We start from the raw sequence: 20,670 nt of genomic DNA, 5'->3' as shown, positions 1-20,670 counted from the left end.
CTTCTACTTTTGAGTCACTCTGTATCCAAATAACTAGTTGTCCCTCTATTTAACTTGCTAACCAGTCTACCATGAAGAACTTTGTTGAATGCCTTACTGAAGTCCATATAGATCATGTCCACCACTCTGCCCTCAATCATCTTTGTGACTTCTTCTAAAAACTCAATCAAGTTTGTGAGACATGATTTCCCTCACACAACTGTTTTCTTTTATGCCAGGTATGACTCCAACTATTAGAGTGTTTTTCTGATTCCCACTGATTCCAGTTTTGCTAGGGATTCTACATGCCACACTTGGTCAAACGTGTTCTTGATATCAAAGGCAGTCACACTCTCACTTCTGGAATTTAGCTCTTTTGTCAATGTTTGAACCAAGGCTGTAATAAGGTCAGGAGTTGAGTGGCCCTGGCAGAATCCAAACTGGGCAATAGTGAGCAAGTTATTGCTGAGCAGTATTGTTTGATTGCATGGATGACAAAACCTTCTATTACTTTACTGATGACTGACAGTAGACTGATTGGAGAGTTAGTTAGCTGGGTTGGATTTCTCCTGCTTTGTGTGTACAGGACATACCTATGCAACTTTCCACACTGCAGGTAGATGCCAGGGTTGAAGCTACATTGGCTAGTAGTGTAAGTTCTGGAGCTTAAATCTTTAGTATTATTAGTGGAATCTTGTTAGGGCCCATAGCCTTTTTCGTATCCAGTGTGTCCAACTATTTCGTGATACCACGTGGAGTGATTTGAATTGGCTGAATTCTGGCATGAGAGATGCAGGGGACCTTAGCAGGACGACAAGATGGATCGTCCACTCAGCACTTCTGCCTGAAATTGTGAATGCTTCAGCTTCATTATTTTCATTGATGTGTTGGGCTCTCCCACCATTGAGGATAGGGGTATTTGTGGAGGCTTCTCCTCTAGTGAGCTGTGTGACTGTCCACTACCATTCACAACTGGGTGAGATCATGTAGTTCTGTCGATGACTTGCTGTTCACTCTGTTTGGCAGTCAAATAGTCTGGTTTCGTAAACTCGTGAGGTTGATACCTTTTGTTAGATATGCCTGATGTTGCTCTTGGCATGCCCAGTTGCATTCTTCATGGAACCAAGGCTGATCATTTGGCTTGATTGTAATAGCTGAGTAGGGGATATGTCAGACCATAAGGTTGCAGATGATGTTAGACTACGGCATCTCATCAATGCCCAGTCTTGAGTTGGTAGAGCTGTTCGAAGTTTGTCCTGACTATCACTTCGATAGTATCTCACAAGATGGATATAAGGAGCTATCAAACTGATAATTCATGTCCACAAGGAATGCACAGTGGTCACCCAACAACATTATCATGGACAGATGCATCTGCAGCAGGCAGATTGTTGTGGATGAGGTTATGTATATTCTTCTCTGTTAGTTACCTCACACCTGCTTCAGATCCAGTCTAACAGAAAATCCTTTGGGATGCGAGCAGCTCAATCAGTCGTGCTGTTGCGAGCCACTCTTGGTGGTCGACATTGTACTCCGACACCCAGAGCACACTCTGTGTCCCTGTCACCCGCAGTGCTTCCTCCAAGCGTTGTTGAACAGCTGAGGGAAGACAGGATGTGGTAAAGCATAGATGGCTTCTTTGCTCATGTGTACCACCATTCCACTACCTCTGCTGGGCCTGTCCTGTCAGTTGGGCAAGGCATATCCAGGGATGTGATGCTAACGGTGCCCAGGACATTGTCTATTAGGTAAGATTCTGTCAGGCTAATGTCAGGCTCATTACATTCTTACGTCCATATATTTAGTGAATTCAAATTCTACCATCTAGTGCAGCAGATACGAATCAGGGTCCCCACAGTATTACCCACATTTCTGGGTTAATAGTTCAACGATAATACCACTAGGCAATCACTTTCCTTTCATCACCTTCAATGATGTGACATAATTGGGAGCATAAAACATGAACGTTCATTTTTCTGTTCTCCAGTAAAAATTATTCCAGGAAGCATTTAAGAACTAACCTTGACAGGAGGAAACTTAATATGTTTCCTAGTTCCTGTGAGCCTAAGACTATGAGTGTAATTTAAAGATGCTACACAAATTAACACAATCAGTGGGACTGTACAACTCTTGGCAAAGGAGAGTTTCCAATGTTGTAACAGGATCTGATCTTGTGAACTGAATCTTGGACCAGTATAAAAGATGAATGCAAGTGATTTTGTATGAAATTTGCTTTTAACATTCCTCCTGCCATCTCGCTGCAACCTTTGATCCTATGACTAATCGAGAGCTATCTATCTCTGTCTAATTACACTCAATGATTTGGTCTCCACAACCTTCCACAGTAATTCGCCAACAGATCCCATTGGTTGAAGAATTTCCTCATCTCAGTTCTACGAAATCATTCCTTTATTCTGAGGCTGTGCCCTGAGGTCCAAGTCTCTCCTACTAGTGGAAACATCTTCACATCCACTCTAAGTTTCAGTGAAATCCCTTTTTATCCTTCTAAGCCCAGCATCCTCAACTGCGCTTAACATGATAAGGTCCTCATCCATGGGATCTTTCTTGGAAACCTCCTGTGGTCCTCTCCAATGCCATCGCACCTTTCCTTAGATATGTTAGATATAGAGCAGTTTCAGGCCCACAATATTCCAAATGCAGTCTGATCAGAGTTTATACAGTCTCAACAGTACATCTCTGCTCTTGTATTCTAGCACTCTTGAAATGCATGCTACCAATATATTTGCCTTCCTAACTGCCAACTGAACTTGCATGTTAACCTTAAGAGAATCCTGAATTAGGATTCCCAAGTCTCTTTGTGCTTCAGATTCGTGAAGCCTTTCCCCATTTGTAAAATAATCTATGCCTCTATTCTTGCTACCAGAGTGCAGACTTTCATATTTTCCCACATTATATTCCATCTGCCACTTCTTCGCTCCCTCTCCTAGCCTGTTCAGTCCCTGTTGCAACCTCATTTCTTCAACATTGCCTGTTCCTCCATATCTTTGTGTTATCTGCAAATTTAGCAACAATGCCCTCAGGACCTTCGTCCAGCCATTAATGAATAATTGTGATCCTAACACTGACCCCAGCAGAACTTCACTAGTCAATACAGTGTGGAGCTGCAGGAACACAGCAGTGAGACAGCATCTGAACAGCAGGATTGGTTGATGTTTCGGGTTTACAGCCTTCAATAGGACTGGTCGACATTTCGGGTTTACACCCTTCAGCGGGGCAATCCTCTGATGCTGTCTCACCTGCTGTGTTCCTCTAGCTCCACACTATTGCCTCCGATTCCAGCATCAGTAGTTCTTGCTGTCTCCTAGTTGCTGAACTTCACCGGTCACTGGCTGCCATTCTGAAAAAGATCCTTTTATCCCCACTCTCTGCCTTCTGCCAGTCAGCCAATCCTGTAACCATTTCCTGTACATTGTCTCTAACACCATGAGGTCTTATCTTATTTAGCGTCCTACGTGTCATCTTGCTAAAAGGCCTTCTAGCAATCCAAATAGATCATATTCGTTGGATCGCCTTTCTCTACTTACTCATTACCTTCTCAAAGAATTCTAACAGATTGGTTCCTTTGATGAAGCCATTCTGACTCAGCTCTATCTTACCATGAACTTCCAAGAACTTTGCAGTCTCCTCCTTAATAACGGACTCTGAAAATCTGACCAACAACTGACATCAGGCTAATCAGTCTATCATTTCTTTTCTTCTGCCCCCCTCCTTTAACAGGGATGTTACAAAGCCATTTTCCTATCCTCTGGAACCCCCGTGAATCATGAAAGATCACCACCAATGCCTCTACAATCTCCTCAGTTATTTCTTTCAAAACTCTGGGTGTAGTTCATCTAGTCCCAGTGATTTACCCAGCTTTCCCAGCACCTTCTCCTTAGTGATGGCCATTACACTCTGCTCTACTCCTAATTCCTTTGAAGTTCTGGTATGTTACTGGTATCTTCCACCATGAAGACTGATGCAAAATACCTATTCAATTTCTCCACCTTTTCTTTGTTCCCCATTGCTCTCCCTCGAGCCTCAATCCAATGTCCATGTAAACATGTGCAATCTTCTTTTATATTACCCACTAGTTTACCCTGATATTTAATCTTCTCCCCTCTTATTGATGTTTTAGTTATCCTCTACTGGCTTTTAAAAGGATTCCCAATCTTCTGGCTTCCAACTAATGTTCACCACAGTGTATGCTTTCTCTTTTTCATTTTTATGCTGACCCTAACTTCACTTGTCAGCCATGGTTGCCCTGTCTTCCCCATGTATTTTTTTCTTTGGAATAAATTTCTGCTGTACTTGCTGCATTAACCCAGAAACTCCAACCACTGTCTTTCCTGCTAAGCTCTTCTTCCAATTAACTCTAGCCAGCTACTTCCTCATGTGTTAGTAGTCACCTTTATCAACTGTAACATTATCACATCTGATACCAGCTTCTCCGCCTCAAACTGCAGTGAATTCTATCATACTACGTTCACTGACCCTTCAACTTAAGCTCCACAATCAAATCTGCCTCATTACACATCAGAAAATCCAGAACTGCCTGTTGCTACTAGGATCTGCTACAAGCTGCTCCAAAACAGCATCTCAACGACATTCTACAGATCCCTCTCCTGCGATCTGCTAACAATCTGATTTTTCCCAGTCCACTTGCATATAACGGCCCCCATGATTATTGTAATGACACTCTTCTTAAATGCCTTTTCTATGTCCTGATTTATTTTCTGGCCACATCCTGACTACTCCTAGGAGACCTGTAAAGAATTCCCATTGTGGTCTTTTTCCCTTTTACAATTCCTCATCTCTACCCACACAGATTCTACACCTTCTGACTCTACTTTACTTCTTGGTATTGATTTAATTTCAGTTCTTCATATCAAACCAACACTACCTCATTTCCCATTTGCCCATCCTTTCAATAGGACCCATAATCCCTGAATGTTTAATCCCCAGCCCTGATCCACTTGTCATTTCCTCCAAATTTGAATCTGTGCTACAAGCTCATTTATCTTATTTTGTATACTGTGTACACTGAAGTACAGCAGCCTCAGTTCTGAGGTTGCAGACTTGCTTGCCAAGCCAGTGTGTTTGAGTGCAGATGTTTTGTCACCCTGGTAGGTAACATAGTCACTGCACCTCCAGTGAAACTCTGGTGTTCTGTCCTGCTTGTTACTTATATGCCTTGGTTTGCTGGGTGGTTGGTATCACTTCTGGTTCTGCTCTTCAGTGGTTTGTATGTTGGGACCAGTTTACCCTAGCAAGGTGACAAAATGTCTGCAATCAAACACACGGCTTGGCAAGCAAATCTGCAACCTCATCCACAACCCAAGCTATGAATCTTCTCAAAAAGCTTTATCCTCAGTCCCACATTGACTGCCCCCTTCTCATAGTTGTTCGCTTAGCTACTTGTGCTGAAAGCTTTAACCAGTGCTGAGCCTCTCCACAGTCCCCCCCCTTGAAGTTGTACTGTAATCTTCTATGCAACTGAACCAATCTTAGTTACCTGCAAATGGGAACACTACCACTGTGCCACAACAGGCTTTCAGGAGAAGATACAGCCTTAAATTGGTTGGACTTGTAGCTGATTGGAAATCAAAGGAGGGTAGCAAATCACAAATCAAATGTTAAAAGATTAGGTAAGAGGATAAGAGGGAGGGTCAGGGCTGGAAATGCAGGAACAATGAAAGTCTTCGAACCCACTATCCAATGAGAGATTGTGTTATGAAAAGGAAAGGCAGTAAGGTCAGTAAACATTTCAGAGGATTCCATGATGAAAAGAGAAGCAGAGTTGGTGGAAAGCTGAAATAATTGAGGTCTAAGTCAGTCCAAAATTGTAGTCTGGATGAAAGGTTTCCGGTGAGGTGATGTGGTTGAACAAGAGGGTGCAGTAGTGTAGCACCTGAAAGAAGCTGACAAAGCCTGCAGTTTGCAAGGGAGATTCATTGTCTGCACTTAATGTGATGGCAAGTTCCCAGAGTTCCTTACTCTATACTGAATGTTGTACTATTTTATAAGCCATGATTGAATGGTGAGTAGACTTGAAGGGCCTAAAGGCCTAATTCTGCTTCTCTCTCTCTCATGGTCTACGAGGGGGAATGTCTTTTACAGTGTCATGTGTGCATACCGGGGGCATTGCAACCCACTAACATCACAATGATCTTTAACACCTTTCCCTTCCCCATCATTCTTTCAAAATGAACTGTCCACAGATCCTCACTAGGTCCTGAATGAAATACACAAAACCTACCTTCAGTCTGGCTTCAATAGCATTTGGTTGCAGGATCGAGTCCCAGCAATGGACACTGCTCATGCCTGGCACTGCTAGAACCTCAAGAACTATCCAGTTTCTTTGGGGGGAACCATTCTCCACAGACAGGGAAAGGGAAAAGATAGGCAGAAATTTCATCCTGAGCCAATTAATGTTGTGTTAGCTAACTTTTGTGTGCGCAGGCTTCCAGATGACTTTTTATTGAGGAACCGAGCTGGGGAAACAGTGCTGCATAAAATCTAGTCAAGAAAATTAGTATTAGATGAAGGGGCAGAAAGGAAGGCGAAACAATAGGAAAAGGAGAGAAGAAAGAGAACAATGAAGAGAAAAACTGAGTTTAAGTTGAGGTGAGAAGGTGGCAAGAGGGGTATACTCAAGGCAATTCTAAACACAGCTCCATATCTTTACGCAGCTGGTAAGAAAAGGTGAGGAAGTAAATGGGCTGACTATGCAAGACCACTGGCTTTTAAAATGAGAGAAAATGCAACAAATGGTATTAAATGAATTAGGCAGAAAGAGCATGAAAGATTTCGAATACATTATTGATAAATGAGTCACCACACTTTCCTCCATATTTCTCTATATTACCTACATTCACAAGATTGAAATTAAACTTATTTTCCTCCTGTTGTTTTTGTCATTTTATAAACTTCACTGTTAGAGCAAAAGGCCAAAGCAAACCTGTTGATTCATCTGGTGTCCATGCATAGTTGCGGGTAGCTTTCTCCGAAGGCGTGCCTGCAGCAGTGATCATTCTTACGCTAGGACTAGATGACCGGCTGCTATTTCTGCTGCCCTGCATGCGTGAAGAACGACACAAGTCAAAAGAAAATGGCCTACATGATAAACCTGTTTGAATTATTTCCATTACCTTTAATGGTCTATTATAAAGTAAACTATTAGCTCCAAATGATCAAACTACTACCTTAATACATTACACAATGACTTTTCTATACATTTTTCCCACAGATTTTACTTTACGAACAGTCTTAAGCAGTTTTTGAAACATTTAGAGAATAAGATACATTCTGAAATGATTCCTAAGCATTAACAAAAATCTGCAATGTGTCCAAATATTCATAATTATTCCTCTGCCACCTGCTTATAATCCACAAGAAGCATTTTGCACAGCAGAATAAACAAACTGGAATACAAGATGCGAACAGATGTATGTTGTTTTCACACTTGACTGATCCCATTTTTTTTCTGGTAATTCACCATGACTTGATGCCATGATTGTTAAAGATTTCCTTCACTGGTACAATGTATCCAAAGCATACCACTGAAAAATTATGGACATACTACAAAAATTACAAAACAAAAAGGATGCTTTAGAATTTCAAGTAACAGCAGAGTACTGGTTTAGGAACTAAGTAGACAAATATTACTTTGATTGTAACAGAACTGATAAAACAACAGACCAGAGTTTGAGATAGCAATGACAGCAAAATTGCCTGCCCTCGCCATCAATAGTTTTCTGAAAGCGATGACAACTTCTGGAGTCCATTCAGATGCCAGGATCCTAAGGTCCAAAATATCCTCTCTATACTGCTCCCTCTCTCTACCTTATCATCATCCTTAAAGGCACTCCACACAAAAAAATACTTACTTCTTTGCTTTGCATCATGTGAACTAATAGTTCCTTAGAGCTTCATGCCTCATTTGGCTTGCAATGTTCTCGAGAAGAGCCCTGAGCAAGTTATTGTTTAACATTTTTGTTATTATTCAGGAAAATGGTAGCATAGCAATAATGTCACTGGGCTAGTAATCCAGAGGCCCAGGTTAATGCTCAGGAGGAACATGAGATCAAATCCTACCATGGCAGTTGGTGGAATTTTAATTGATGTGAGTTTGCTCGCCGAGCTGGAAGGTTAGTTTTCAGACGTTTCGTCACCATTCTAGATAACATCTGTGAGCCTCTGACGAAGCGCTGGTGTTATGTCCCGCTTTCTATTTATCTGGTTAGGGTTCCTTGGGTTGGTGATGTCATTTCCTGTTCTTTTTCTCAAGGGATGGTAGATTGATTTGGAGCCAATGTGTTTGCTGATGGAGTTCCGGTTGGAATGCCATGCTTCTAGGAATTCTCATGCGTGCCTCTGTTTGGCTTGTCCTAGGATGGATGTGTTGTCCCAAACAAAGTGGTGTCCTTCCTCATCTGTATGTCAGGATACGAGTGATAGTGGGTCAATGCAGGAAATCACCAATGCAGGAAATGACATCACCAACCCAAGGAAACCTAACCAGATAAATAGAAAGCGGGACATAACACCAGCGCTTCGTCGGAGGCTCACTGATGTTATCTAGAATGGTGACGAAATGTCTGAAAACTAACCTTCCAGCTCAGCGAGCAAACTCACATCCAGAACCTCAACCTGAGCTACAAATCTTCTCAAAACTCGCTAATTTTAATTGAATTAATATTCTGGAATCAAAAATGATAATAAAACTATCATGCAAATCAGCCTGAATCATTAACATCCTTTAGGGAAAGAAATGTGCCATTCTTATCTGGACTGCCTTCATGTGGATCCATATCTACAGCAAACGTGTTGTGCCCTGAAATGGTAAAGGGCCTGTTCTGCGCTGTATTGTTCTACGTTCCCAATCTTCAGATTGATAAACATTTCCAGACATGCCATAAGCCTTTCCAAGAACAAAATCTTATACAATCCTCAACTTCCTTTGTCAGTCACAGTTGTTAACCCATTTGAATTTTTGTATCTTGAAGGAATGTATAGTTGCTATAAGTCATGTAGCAGTTCTTTAAAAATTATCCATTGCTTTTGTACAGCTATGCATATTCATGTATTTTCTCAACCCAGCTCAGGCAACTTGTATCGCATGCCTTCATAACTTCCCTTGTTACCTTGATTCACTTTCAAATATAACATAAAATTTTACCATATTTTGATCCCTTATCCTTAAAAGTTCTCAGCTTTGTCTCCCCTGTCTTCTATTTTCTAGTTCTTGTTACCAACATAACTCCCTTCCAATTTGGGTCACCCTTCAGGTCCCATCACCCTGACAACCTACTTTAAACCAACTCCAGTGGCACGAACAAATCTGTCTGAGATCTCAGTTCCAGTCCTATTAATATATAACCCGTCCGCTTGTGCAGATTCCACCTGCCTCAGAACAGATCCCAATGCCTCTGAAATTTGATGCCCTCCTGCCTACATCAGTTCTCCAGTCACATGTTTCATTGATAAATCCTCCTGTTCTCGTGCTCACTAACATGTGGCATTAGGATTGATCCTGAGAACACTGCTTCAGGACTTGCTTAAGAATTTACTTCTTAAGTCCCAGAAATCTGCTTTCAGGATCTCATCTTTCTTCTTAACTATGTTGTAGATATCAAAGGAGGCCATGACCTCTGACTGATCTATCTACCCCATAAAGATGCCCTGCCACCACTCTGTGCCATCCTTGAAACTGGCACCAGGGAGGCAACACAACATCCTGGAATATCTTTAATACTGAATAAACACCCATCAGATTCCCTGTCTATGGCATCCTTTATCACTACTGCCCTTCTATTCCTTATTCCCTCCACTGCAGAGCTGATGTTCTTGGTGTCACAGACTTGTCTCTGGTTGCAATTCTTGGAAGAACCATCATGTTCATCAATTTCCAAACAGAAGGCAAACTTCCTGCTGATTCCGTTAAATATTGGGAAGTGTGAGCATCAGGTGAAATCAGGTTTGGAACTGGTTATGATACCAAAGTTACACAGCATTCCAAATATCAGGAATGATGTTCAAAAGTCGTCTTGCTGTTTTCATTGCAAAAAATACCAAATCATGGAATATGACTCTTAAAACGTGGGCTGAAGACTTGGAAACGCCACTACAAAAATGGATCTTGTTTAGCCATAATAAGTCTGTGGCATTTTGGTGAGGTGTCCATGGTGACAGGCCTGTGAAACTAAAGCTTTCAAGGGAGATGGGAACAGAAATATGACATCGGTGATGATTTCTCTAAACTCAATTATGTAATTATATCTATGATTTAGTCCTTCAACTCAGTCAAGAAACCTTAATGTTAATTAAAAAGACTGCAGTAGTATTAGAGAAATAAGCATATCTACAGCCAAGTCAGCCCAAGCTGTCATTTTACAATACATATCCTATTTGAAATTTGAATGATTGATCATCATAAACCATCAAGCAGAATGTTCCAAGGCTGGGGCGAACTGGGGGCAACTGCCCTGGGGCCTGTGCTACAACCAGAGGCACCTTGGAGAAAACACAAGCCAGGATTGGGTTGACTTCTGAACAGATGCCAGTGGCACCATGTGATCTTCTATTTCATTTCTGGCTCAGTTTTGAGGCCCCAAGGTGTTGTTAAAGACTGGCAGATTTGGATACTTTGTGCAAGAGCAGCTGGGGAGGGGCACGTAGTGCTATTTAGGCTAAGGCAGGGAATTGCTAAGTGTGATTTGTCCCAAGTGCCAAACTCCGCTGGGATATTACTGTCTTCAGGAATCACAATAAAATCGATGCTGGATATCAATCATCAATCTTGGACAGAATGGAAATTTGCACAGCATTATCGACCAACATCCAAAATATACATTGCAAAATAAATCACTTTAAATTCATCATCCTGGAATTGTAAAGTAATATGATTCAATTATTAACCATCAGTGCCAAGTGCATTTCTTTGTAAAGTTCTATAAAACTAAAGACATTACTTGAGTAGTACATGAAGTTTATAATTTTGTATCTCTTTAAAATTGTAACAAAGTAAATTTGTGAATTAAAAGTGAAAATGTTAAAATTGTTATTGAAAAGAATTTTTGCTCAGAAAATGTTTAGAAGGTGATAGGTGGGATAATGAAAGACTTTGGAACCTGAAGGGGTTAACCTCAATTGGCTTGTGGAGCCTCTACTGAAAATATTATTCAGCATTTCTTTCAAGGATGCAATGGTTACTAACCTTGCTCTTAGTGAAATGGGAGCACAAAATCTGTGGCTCCGTGCTGAAACCCATAATTAATTTACTTTCAATCTAGCATCTGGAGAAAAATGCCAATGGTATCAAAGTTTTCATTTTGTGCCCTCCTTAACACAAAACAGGTATTGTTTCTGACTGGATACCCAATATTCTAATATTTTGATTATCACATTACCAAAAAGCTTTAGTCTCAAGACCTTAGCAGGTCACCTAGAGATGCTGTCAAGCTAATTTTCTTTAAATGAAAAGGTCTTACCTGATTAGACTCTGATCCAACAATTGTTAAGTCCTGAATAGACCTGCGCCTTTGCTGTTCACTGCCTGTCAAACAAAAAAAGGCAATATGTATCCAGCAGCAAAATAACACAAGTACAACTGTTGCAGGTGGAGCCCACGAGAGAGAGAGAGAGAGAGAGAGAGAAGAAACAGCTGCAATGAACTAACTAGAAACACACTGCCTTGTCAACATAAACTAAAACCTAATACACAGACCACTCCTACCACATGAATAGCTATTTCAATTCCTCCGCCATTTTCTATCACATGATGTAATGGACCACAATTTGGAGGCCAGAGCTGATGACGGCATCTATTTAAGGGCTCTTACATTATGGTTTGCAAGAACTGGACTGCTGACACAAGCCCACTTGTGCGAAGCATTGCTTTTTTACTCAGACACAACCTTCCACAGCCTTTTGCTCCAGGCATCTCAACTTACACTTCAGGAAAGAAAAACTTCTTCTGCAATCTAACTTAAAACCAGTGTGATTAAAAAAATACAGCATTTGGTAGAACCTTTCAGCAGAAAAGTTCTTGCAAAGCCATTCTTCAGAACCAAGTAGAAAAATCGGATATCTAAAAGACTAGCATTAATTTTCTCTTGCAGGCCAAGCAGAAGCAGCAACAGTAGCAAACCACACCATCAAATGTACCTCCCTTTCAATCTTGCACAAATAACATATTTAGAGACAAGCTTATTTCTGATAAACAATCAGAGATCTGACAAATTAAATCTTGCATGTTACAATATTTACAAAAAATCTATGCATTAAATATTACTGGCAGCTTTATTTTAGACTCTTGTTTAGTCAGCTCAATGCAACATTTCTACAATAGCAAGGTGATTACTTACTTCCTTTGAATGAAATAGATCAGTTTGACAAAGTTTAACAAACTAAACTCTGCAGAATCCTTAAAGGTGCCTCAGCGCCAAGCAACTTTTTAGGGCTCAAAGCTTTACAAGTCAAGCAACCGTGAAACGAAGATTGATAGACAGTGTCAAATGGATCATACGAGATTTCTTTTGGGAAATGCCTAGACAAAATAGGAACAAACTATGATACTCAAGACTGTTAAGATTTGCTTTCTCAAATCAAGATTTTGATTAATGAGGTAAAGTCATCTGGTAAGGGGAGAGTTTGAGAAGTAAAGTCCTCCATGGTAACCTCAGCAGCTGCAGGAATTGAACCCAAGCTGTTGGCATCAATGTGCATTGCAAATCAGCCCAAGTTGTGTAACATGAAGATAGCAAGAACTGCAGATGCTGGAGAATCTGAGATAACAAATCTGAAGATTTCTGAAGAAGGGTCTACGCCCAAAATGTCAGCCTTCCTGCTCCTCTGATGCTGCTTTGCCTGCTGTGTTCATCCAGCTCCACACCTCGTTATCCCTCATGTAACATGAAAATAGCTCTCATGTTGGTTAGTTCTAGCTAAAATAAAATGGATAATCTCTTTACCCCAGAATGAATTTACATTAATTGAAGTTTTTCTAAATTATGAAATTCAGTTTCCCACACACAGCTCTTTTATACTGATATTCAAAGAAAATGGATTCACACGATACATCAATAATGCCAACTTTTCATGTCAACATCCAAAATCAACTTGCAACTAACACCATAGCATTTACCAAGAACCTTTCATAAATATATCGTAAAACCTCTTTCACATCAGACAGCAAAAAAAAAATACTGATCTGGATTTTAGTGGTAAACAAGAGTTGCTAGTCATCACAGCCATACATCAGACAATGGATTTTCTCAGTGCCAGCTGTGGTTTATTTGGTGCACGTTTCCAAACCATAGGATTGTGACAACAAGTCCACTCCATTACAAATTAAGTCACACACTCCAAAGTGGTACACAGGGAATGTAATACTGTTGGAGATCTGATCCTTCAAATGTTAAATGCTTCATGTGTTGCCTAAGATGAAAGAGGGACCACAAGACTATTTCGGGGAACAGGCAGGGTTACCTCTGGTGTCAAAACCACAAAAACAACTTGTCTTGTTATAAATACAGGTAAGTTCTGCTAAAACACGTGTTTTGTCAATGCAAATTGACTGTAGTGTGATTTTCAAATAGTGAATGCTGTTCAGATAACTTGAACTTCATGCTGTACAGGTATAGCGATTTCCTATAGCGGGAGGTCACACAAGAATGCAACTGTCATGTTATTGGAGAGCTACCTAGATATTACTGTCTGACAGAGTTTACTGTGCACAAATTAGCTGTTACAGGTCTTAAGTTACATTCCTAATGCTCCAGCATCTGCAGTATTTTGCACTGCATCGTGGCTTTTACTTCTAATTTTTTGGAAACTATGGGGACTAGATATTTGAAATTAATTTGGTGCAGCAGTCTACAGAGCAAACAAGTGTTTCTCCATGATCATTCAGAAGAAAGGTCACTGGATACATTAACTGTTCTCTCTTCACAGATGCTGCAAGATGTGCTGAGTTTCTCCATCAATTTGCTTTTGTTTGTTTCTCCTAGACCAGAGCTGTCTGTTGCTGGTAATGTGCTACTCAGGATCTTGATGGCAATCCATGCAGGCTTGGTCCTGCTCAGTGACAAAACACACTATTTTTTGATACAATTCCTGCTGCTGAGTTAAAACTAGAAAGTAAATGTCAGAATGGCAAATCGATATCAAATCATGTACAGAAAGTGAAACGAAGGAAAATAAAGTTAAGTAAGAGAAAAGACAAGAACAAAGACAAGAGGGACGCAAGTTAAAAACACGTATCTTTTGGAGGGATAGTGCAGCTTGTACAGAATCTGCTCAATTTCTGCAACTGGACAAATACAATCGCTGTAAAATTCTCCTTGCTCTTTACAAACAGCAAGCTCAGGTAGTGTTATTATTGTTATTACAAAATCAGAACGATTATTATTACACTGACATGTATAGTAACACAGCCTCTGCAAGTCAACCACAGGTGATTTAAGGTCATTTGTGACTGTTACAACAGTGTAACATGAACCAACTCAGAGAACACCACACAAAAAAAACAACCAAACATCAACAGCAGATTTTCTGAGCTCAGACAGCTTGCCGATCAAGTTCAACAACAGCTTATAGATGAGGAAACCAAGTGAAATGGTGTAGATTGGGACAGAATATGGTCAGTTGATTAAACTGTGAAAGATACCTGTTGTTTTCCTATTTTGTTTAATACACTTAATGATTATGAATGAAGCTTCTAGATTTTACACCACATCTGTCAGGCTTTCTGCAACTCAGTAGTTCAATGGATGGTTTTTTCCAACATTCTTCAAAATTATTATTTTGATGTATAAAACCTCTAAACATGTTGCTCGCTGGAAAAATTTGTTAAATATTGTATTGTTACACCAGATATTTCCCACAAGACAAAATCAGTTATTCAGCTGTACTGAACCTGGCTAAAATCTACCATAATTTCAAAATTCTAAGGTACTTACACAAACATCAGGAAATTGTTGAAGCAGTTGCCACAGTAGATCAATAATGGAATTGAAACAAGTTATTCAAAGACCACTAAAAATTGATATCAAAGATTAAAATAACAGAAATTTAAAATACGTTAGTTTCCTAGTCTACAGAGTTCACATTTAACATAACTGAGCACCACTTTTGGAAATTACACACCAAAAATGATCATTTGTAATGAGATAGCATTATTATTTTGGTTCTCATTAAAAGTATATCCCACTGGCAGTTGAAAGAAATGGATAAGTTTAGATAAGGAGATGGCGGTTATGGGAAGTGATGGTTATGTGATCTAATCAACGCAGGTGAAATTTATACCTCACAGGGGAAATGTTACATATATAGACTTCCTAACTGACTAGTTGATTAATCCCTGGTGCTCCCACTGCCTTCCAAAACTTGTATGGGTAGCATCACAGCCAAAATCAGATAGCAATTAGCCAGGAACACGATAAAAACCAAAAGAATTGCAGATGCTGCAAATCGGGAACAAAGACAGAAAAGCTCAGCAGGTCTGACAGCATCTGAGAAGAAATAAAAAATTTAACATTTTGGATCCAGTGACCCTTCCTCAGAACTGAATGTAGCTGAGAAAACGTCAGTTTACATGCAGAAGATAGAGAGGGGGGTGGGTTAGGGAGTAAACGATAGGATAGAACCTGAAGAGAGAAAAGAGTAATTGTATAGACTAAGGAGTTCATAACGGTCTGGCTAGGAGGGTGAACAGTTGTTGATGGGGATTGTTAGTGACTAATAATAAGTAGTGTGTAATGGCAAGCTATGTCATAACAAGGCCTGGTGTGTGGAATATGGTAGAGATTAGGTCTTAAAATTATTGAACTCAATGTCGAGTCTGGAGGGCTGCAGGGTCCCCAAGCAGAAAACGAGATGTTGTTCTAACTTGCCCTGAACTTCGCTGGAACACTACAGAAGGCCTGAAACAGTGATGTTGGCATGGCAGGGTAATGTGTTAAAGCGATAGGCAACTGGAAGCTCAGGAACTAAACCAAAGTTGCTGGAAAAGTTCAGCAGGCCTGGCAGCATCTGTGAAGGAAAAAACAGAGTTAACATTTCAGGTCCGGTGACTCTTCCTCATAACAGGAAGCTGAGGGTCTTTTTTGTGAGCAGAATGTAACTGTTCTGTGAAGCGGTCATCCAGCCTATGCTTTGTTTCTCCAAAGTACAGGAAGCCACATTTTAAGCAGCCAATTAGCCCTCACCTTTCTCAAGATACCTGCCAAGTAACAAAAGCAAGTAAGGGTTGCAGAGACAGAAGCTGCTGGAAAAGCTCAGCCGGTCTGGCAGCATCTGTGAAGAAAAAAAAAAATCAGAGTTAATGTTCTGAGGAAGGGTCACTGGATCTGAAATGTTAACTGATTGTTTTTTCTTCACAGATGCTGCCAGGCCTACTGTGCTTTTACAGTAACTTCTGTTTTTGATCCTGCATTACAGCATTCACAATTCTTTCAGTTTTTATTAAGGATTGCAGAGCACCATTTATACTTTCAAGTCATCCTTCAGAACCAATAACTTACTGTTGAAATTTTATCACCATTATGCAAGAAAATATGAAAACTAATGTGTGTACAGTGAGGTCTCAAACAGCAAAAAAGACAAATGACTAATTTTTCTGGTAGTATTGGTTGAAGGATAGGAAGTATTGGCCAGAAGACAGATCTCCACTGCTTTTTTTGACGCTAGATCTGTTACACTAAAGATGAAAAAAACAGATGAAACTTCCAGTAGTGCAACACTCCCACAGAGGTCAAATGTATCAGGTTAGTAATGTGGCTAATGACTCAAGTTGACAACAAATTAAAATAAACCTAACTGTGTAACTGTACCAGACCCTCAATTAATCTCTTCAGAAATAGCCCATAATCTATAACAAGCTTATGTTTGACATTCAACAAATATTGTGCAACTTTCTTATTAAAGTTAAGAATTGCCATTGTTGGTGGCTTAAAAACATTGAAAATGTGATATTTTAATGAAGCTATGCTCCAGGTTATTGGAGTCAGAAACATTATTGCTGTGGTTATTCATGTTGTAGTGGCTGTGGCTGCACAACAGATCCACTTCAGGTGGAAAAAATTCTTGATAAAAAAAATTTTCTCCCCTGTTGCCACAAACTATAAATCTCAACAAAAATAAGTGACAAATGTCACCATTATTGAAATGCCTGTTAATATGCCACAGCATTTCAGATTTGTTGTTGTGTCCAAGGCAAGTACGTAAGGAAAGATGGCATATAAACAAGCAAATTCGTAGAGCTCCTAAGACAATTTTTTAAAAAGTCAGGTAGAGAGTTGATGAATAACATTATTGCACAAGTTGAAATCAATTCAATTTATTGTTTCACTGTCGCGGATGCTACATCTGCGACTGTATGTGCACCCTACCACCAAAAATAATGCAGAAGGAACCAGAAGTATTCTTATGCTATTGAACTGACTGATCAAACCTCCTACCTTTCAGTCTGGACTATTAATGTACACTACAGACAGCGAGACAGTCAACAAACTCTACAACATGTCACCAAACATGGGCTTCCAGTCACAAAAACAACCTGGAGGTGCAGTATCAGCCTCTGCTTCCTAACACTGAGTCAATTTTGACTCCAATTTGCCAAACAATCCAGAATTCATGGACCCTTGCCTTTTTGACCATTTTCCTACATGAGACCACGTCAAAAGCCTTACTGAATTCCATGGAGGCCACATCTACTGCATTATCCTAACCCAGACACCTAGTCACCTTCTTGAAAAGCCTAAATCAAACCTGTCAAACATGATTTTGCTCTGGCAATACCATTCCGACTGTCATTGGCTAATTCTTGACTAAGTGGAGATTAATTCTGTCTGTCAGAGGGTTATCCAATAGTTTTCCTACCATTGGTGTTGAACACTGGCCTGTAGATCCCTGGTTAATCCCAAATACTCTTCTCGAATTATGGTGGCACATTAGCTGTCCTCCAGTCCTCTGGTACTTCCATTTTGTACAGACAGATTTTGAAAATTAAATGTCAGGGCAGGGCTGTGTCTGTGTGGGTTTCCTCTGGGTGCTCTGGTTTCCTCCCACAGTTCAAAGATGCGCAGACAAGGTGGGTTAGTTATGGTAAATGAGGGATTAAGGGGATAGGGTCCGAAAATAGGTCTGGATGGGATGTTCTTTGGAAGGTCAATGCAGACTCAGTGAGCAGAATGGTCTATTTCCACACTGTGGGGATTCTATGGTCCTGTGCTCTCTTCCCTTACCTCCCAAGTAGCTTAGGAACTTAGCCACTTTTAAACTTCCTCCCCGTGGATTGTAATTTCTTCAAGAATATCACTGTCATCTTCCCCAATTTCTACATCTACATTCTCTATACCTACATCATTCATCTTTATCGTGAATACAAACTTAAAGTTTTCCACTCAGGTCCCTAATGGGTCCCACTCCGGTCCCTAATGGGTCCCACTCCTTCCCTGGTTGTCTTCTCGTGCCTAAATTTACTTTTCAATGATTCTGGATTTTCCTTTATTTTATCCGCCTGAATTATTTTCATGCTCAACTTCAATGTCTAATTTCTTTAAGAAACCCACTGCACTTTTTGTATGCCTCAAGGGCTTCTGATGCTCTTTGCATTTCCCATTAGCTTCCCTTTTATCTTGCCAAATCCTGTGCATTCCTTGCTTTCAAGGGATCTCTAGAGTTTTTGGTTCCTTACCACTTAGGAACATACTGTCCATGCAATTCTACCATTTTCTTTTTGAAGGGCTCCCACTGGCCCAAGTAGATTTTTTCCAAATAGCTTCTCAATGTCCACTTTGCCAGATCCTACCTCATCATATTATAATCTGCCTCTCCCCAATTCAAAACTTTTTCTAGTTCGTATTAGTCCTTTTTCATGACAATCTTAAAATCTTCCTGATTACGGTCACCATCACAGAAATGATCTCCCACTGACACTTCCATAGAACGTAGAACAGTACAGCACAGTACAGACGTTTCAGCCTACAATGTTGTGACGAACCTTTACCCTAAACCTAAGGTCTATCTAACCTCCACTGCTACCTTACACTGTCATCCACATGCCTATCAAATAGCCGCTTAAATGCCCCTAATGAGGCCGACTCCACTACCCTCTCCGGCAATGCATTCCACGCCCCTACCATTCTCTGAGTACCTACCTCTGACGTCTTCCCAATATCTACCTCCTTTCACTCTAAAACTATGCCCCCTCGTAAAAGCTACTTCCACCCTAGGAAAGAGTTTCTGGAAGTCTTCTTTATCTGTACCTTTGATCACTTTGTACACCTCTATCAAGTCACCTCTCATTCTTCATCGTTCTGAAGAGAAAAGCCCTAGCTCTCTCAACCTTTCCTTGTAAGACTTTCCCTCCATTCCAGGCAACATCCTGGTATATGTCCTCTGCACCTTTTCTAATGCTTCCACATCTTTCCTGTAATGAGGCAACCAGAACTGGACACAATACTCCAGATGTGGCCGAGCCAGGGTTTTGAATAGCTGGAGCATAACTTCATGGCTCTTGAACTCAATCCCTCTATTAATGAAAGCCAACATACCATACGCCTTCTTAACAACTCTATCCACCTGGGTGGCAGCTCTCAGGGAACTGTGAACATGAACCCCAAAGATCCCTCTGCTCCTCCACATGGCCAAGAATCTTTCCGTTAACTCTTTATTCGGCTTTCAAGTGTGTCCTTCCAAAATGAATCACCTCACGCTTTTCTGGGTTAAACTCCATCTGCCACTTCTTAGCCCAGCTCTGCATTCTATCAATGTCCCTTTGTAACATAGAACAGCCCTCCGCACTGTCCACAACATGACCCACTTTCGTATCATCCGCGAACTTGCTCATCCATCCTTCCACTCCTTCATCCAAATCACTTACAAAAATCACAAATAGAAGAGGACCCAGAACAGATCCTTGAGGTCCACACTCATAACACCATGTTGAATATTTTCACCTTTTGCCTTCTAAGAGTCAGTCAATTCTGAATCCAATTGGCAAAATTCCCCCTATCCCATGCCTCTTTACCTTCTGCATGAGCCTACCATGGGGAACCTTATCAAATGTCTTACTTAAATCCATGTATACCACATCCACTGCTTCTCCTTCATCCACATGTTTGGTCACCTCTTCAAAGTTTAAATAAGGTTTGTGAGGCATGATTTACCCGTCACAAATCCATGCTGACTATCACGAATCAGACTGTGCCTTTCCAAGTGATCATAATGCTGTCTCTCAGAGCCCTTTCCAATAATTTGCCCAGCAGTGAAGTAAGACTAACTGGCCTATAATTTCTGGGGCTATCCCTGTTCCCTTTTTTGAACAAGGGAATGACGTTTGCCTCTTTCTAATCTTCTGGCACTATACCCGTGGACAGTGAGGACAGCAAGACCATTGTCAAAGGCCCTGAGATCTCGTTCCTTGCCTCCCATAGACTCCTTGGATAAATCCCATCTGGCCCAGGGGACTTATCTATCTTCAACTTCCTCAGAATTTCTAGCACATTATCTTTCCTAGCATCAACCTCCTCTAGCCTTCCTGCCTGTTACACAATGCCCTCCTGTACAACTAGGTCCCTGTCAGTTGTGAATACTGAAGAAAAGTATTCATTAAGGACATCTCTAACATCTTTAGGCTCTGTACACAAACTCCCTTTACAATCCTTGATTGGCCCTACCCTTTTC

At 40.6% G+C, this 20,670-nt stretch overlaps 1 protein-coding gene across 3 annotated transcripts in view; it reads right to left on the bottom strand.

Annotated features, from left to right (window-relative positions):
- The window catches only part of map3k7 (mitogen-activated protein kinase kinase kinase 7), a 122,123-nt gene that overhangs the window by 14,559 nt on the left and 86,894 nt on the right, over nt 1–20,670 (bottom strand). For all 3 annotated transcript variants that reach the window (XM_048530791.2, XM_048530792.2, XM_048530793.2), the window contains 2 exons: nt 11,472–11,536; nt 6,941–7,055 (listed from right to left, as the gene is read on the bottom strand). In XM_048530791.2, coding sequence (XP_048386748.1) covers nt 6,941–7,055; nt 11,472–11,536 — 180 coding nt within the window. The remainder of the gene's footprint in view (nt 1–6,940; nt 7,056–11,471; nt 11,537–20,670) is intronic.

Source organism: Stegostoma tigrinum, chromosome 4 (genome assembly GCF_030684315.1).
Source record: "Stegostoma tigrinum isolate sSteTig4 chromosome 4, sSteTig4.hap1, whole genome shotgun sequence".
NCBI classification, from domain to species: Eukaryota; Metazoa; Chordata; class Chondrichthyes; order Orectolobiformes; family Stegostomatidae; genus Stegostoma; species Stegostoma tigrinum.
This window is presented reverse-complemented; position numbering and strand designations above follow the sequence as displayed.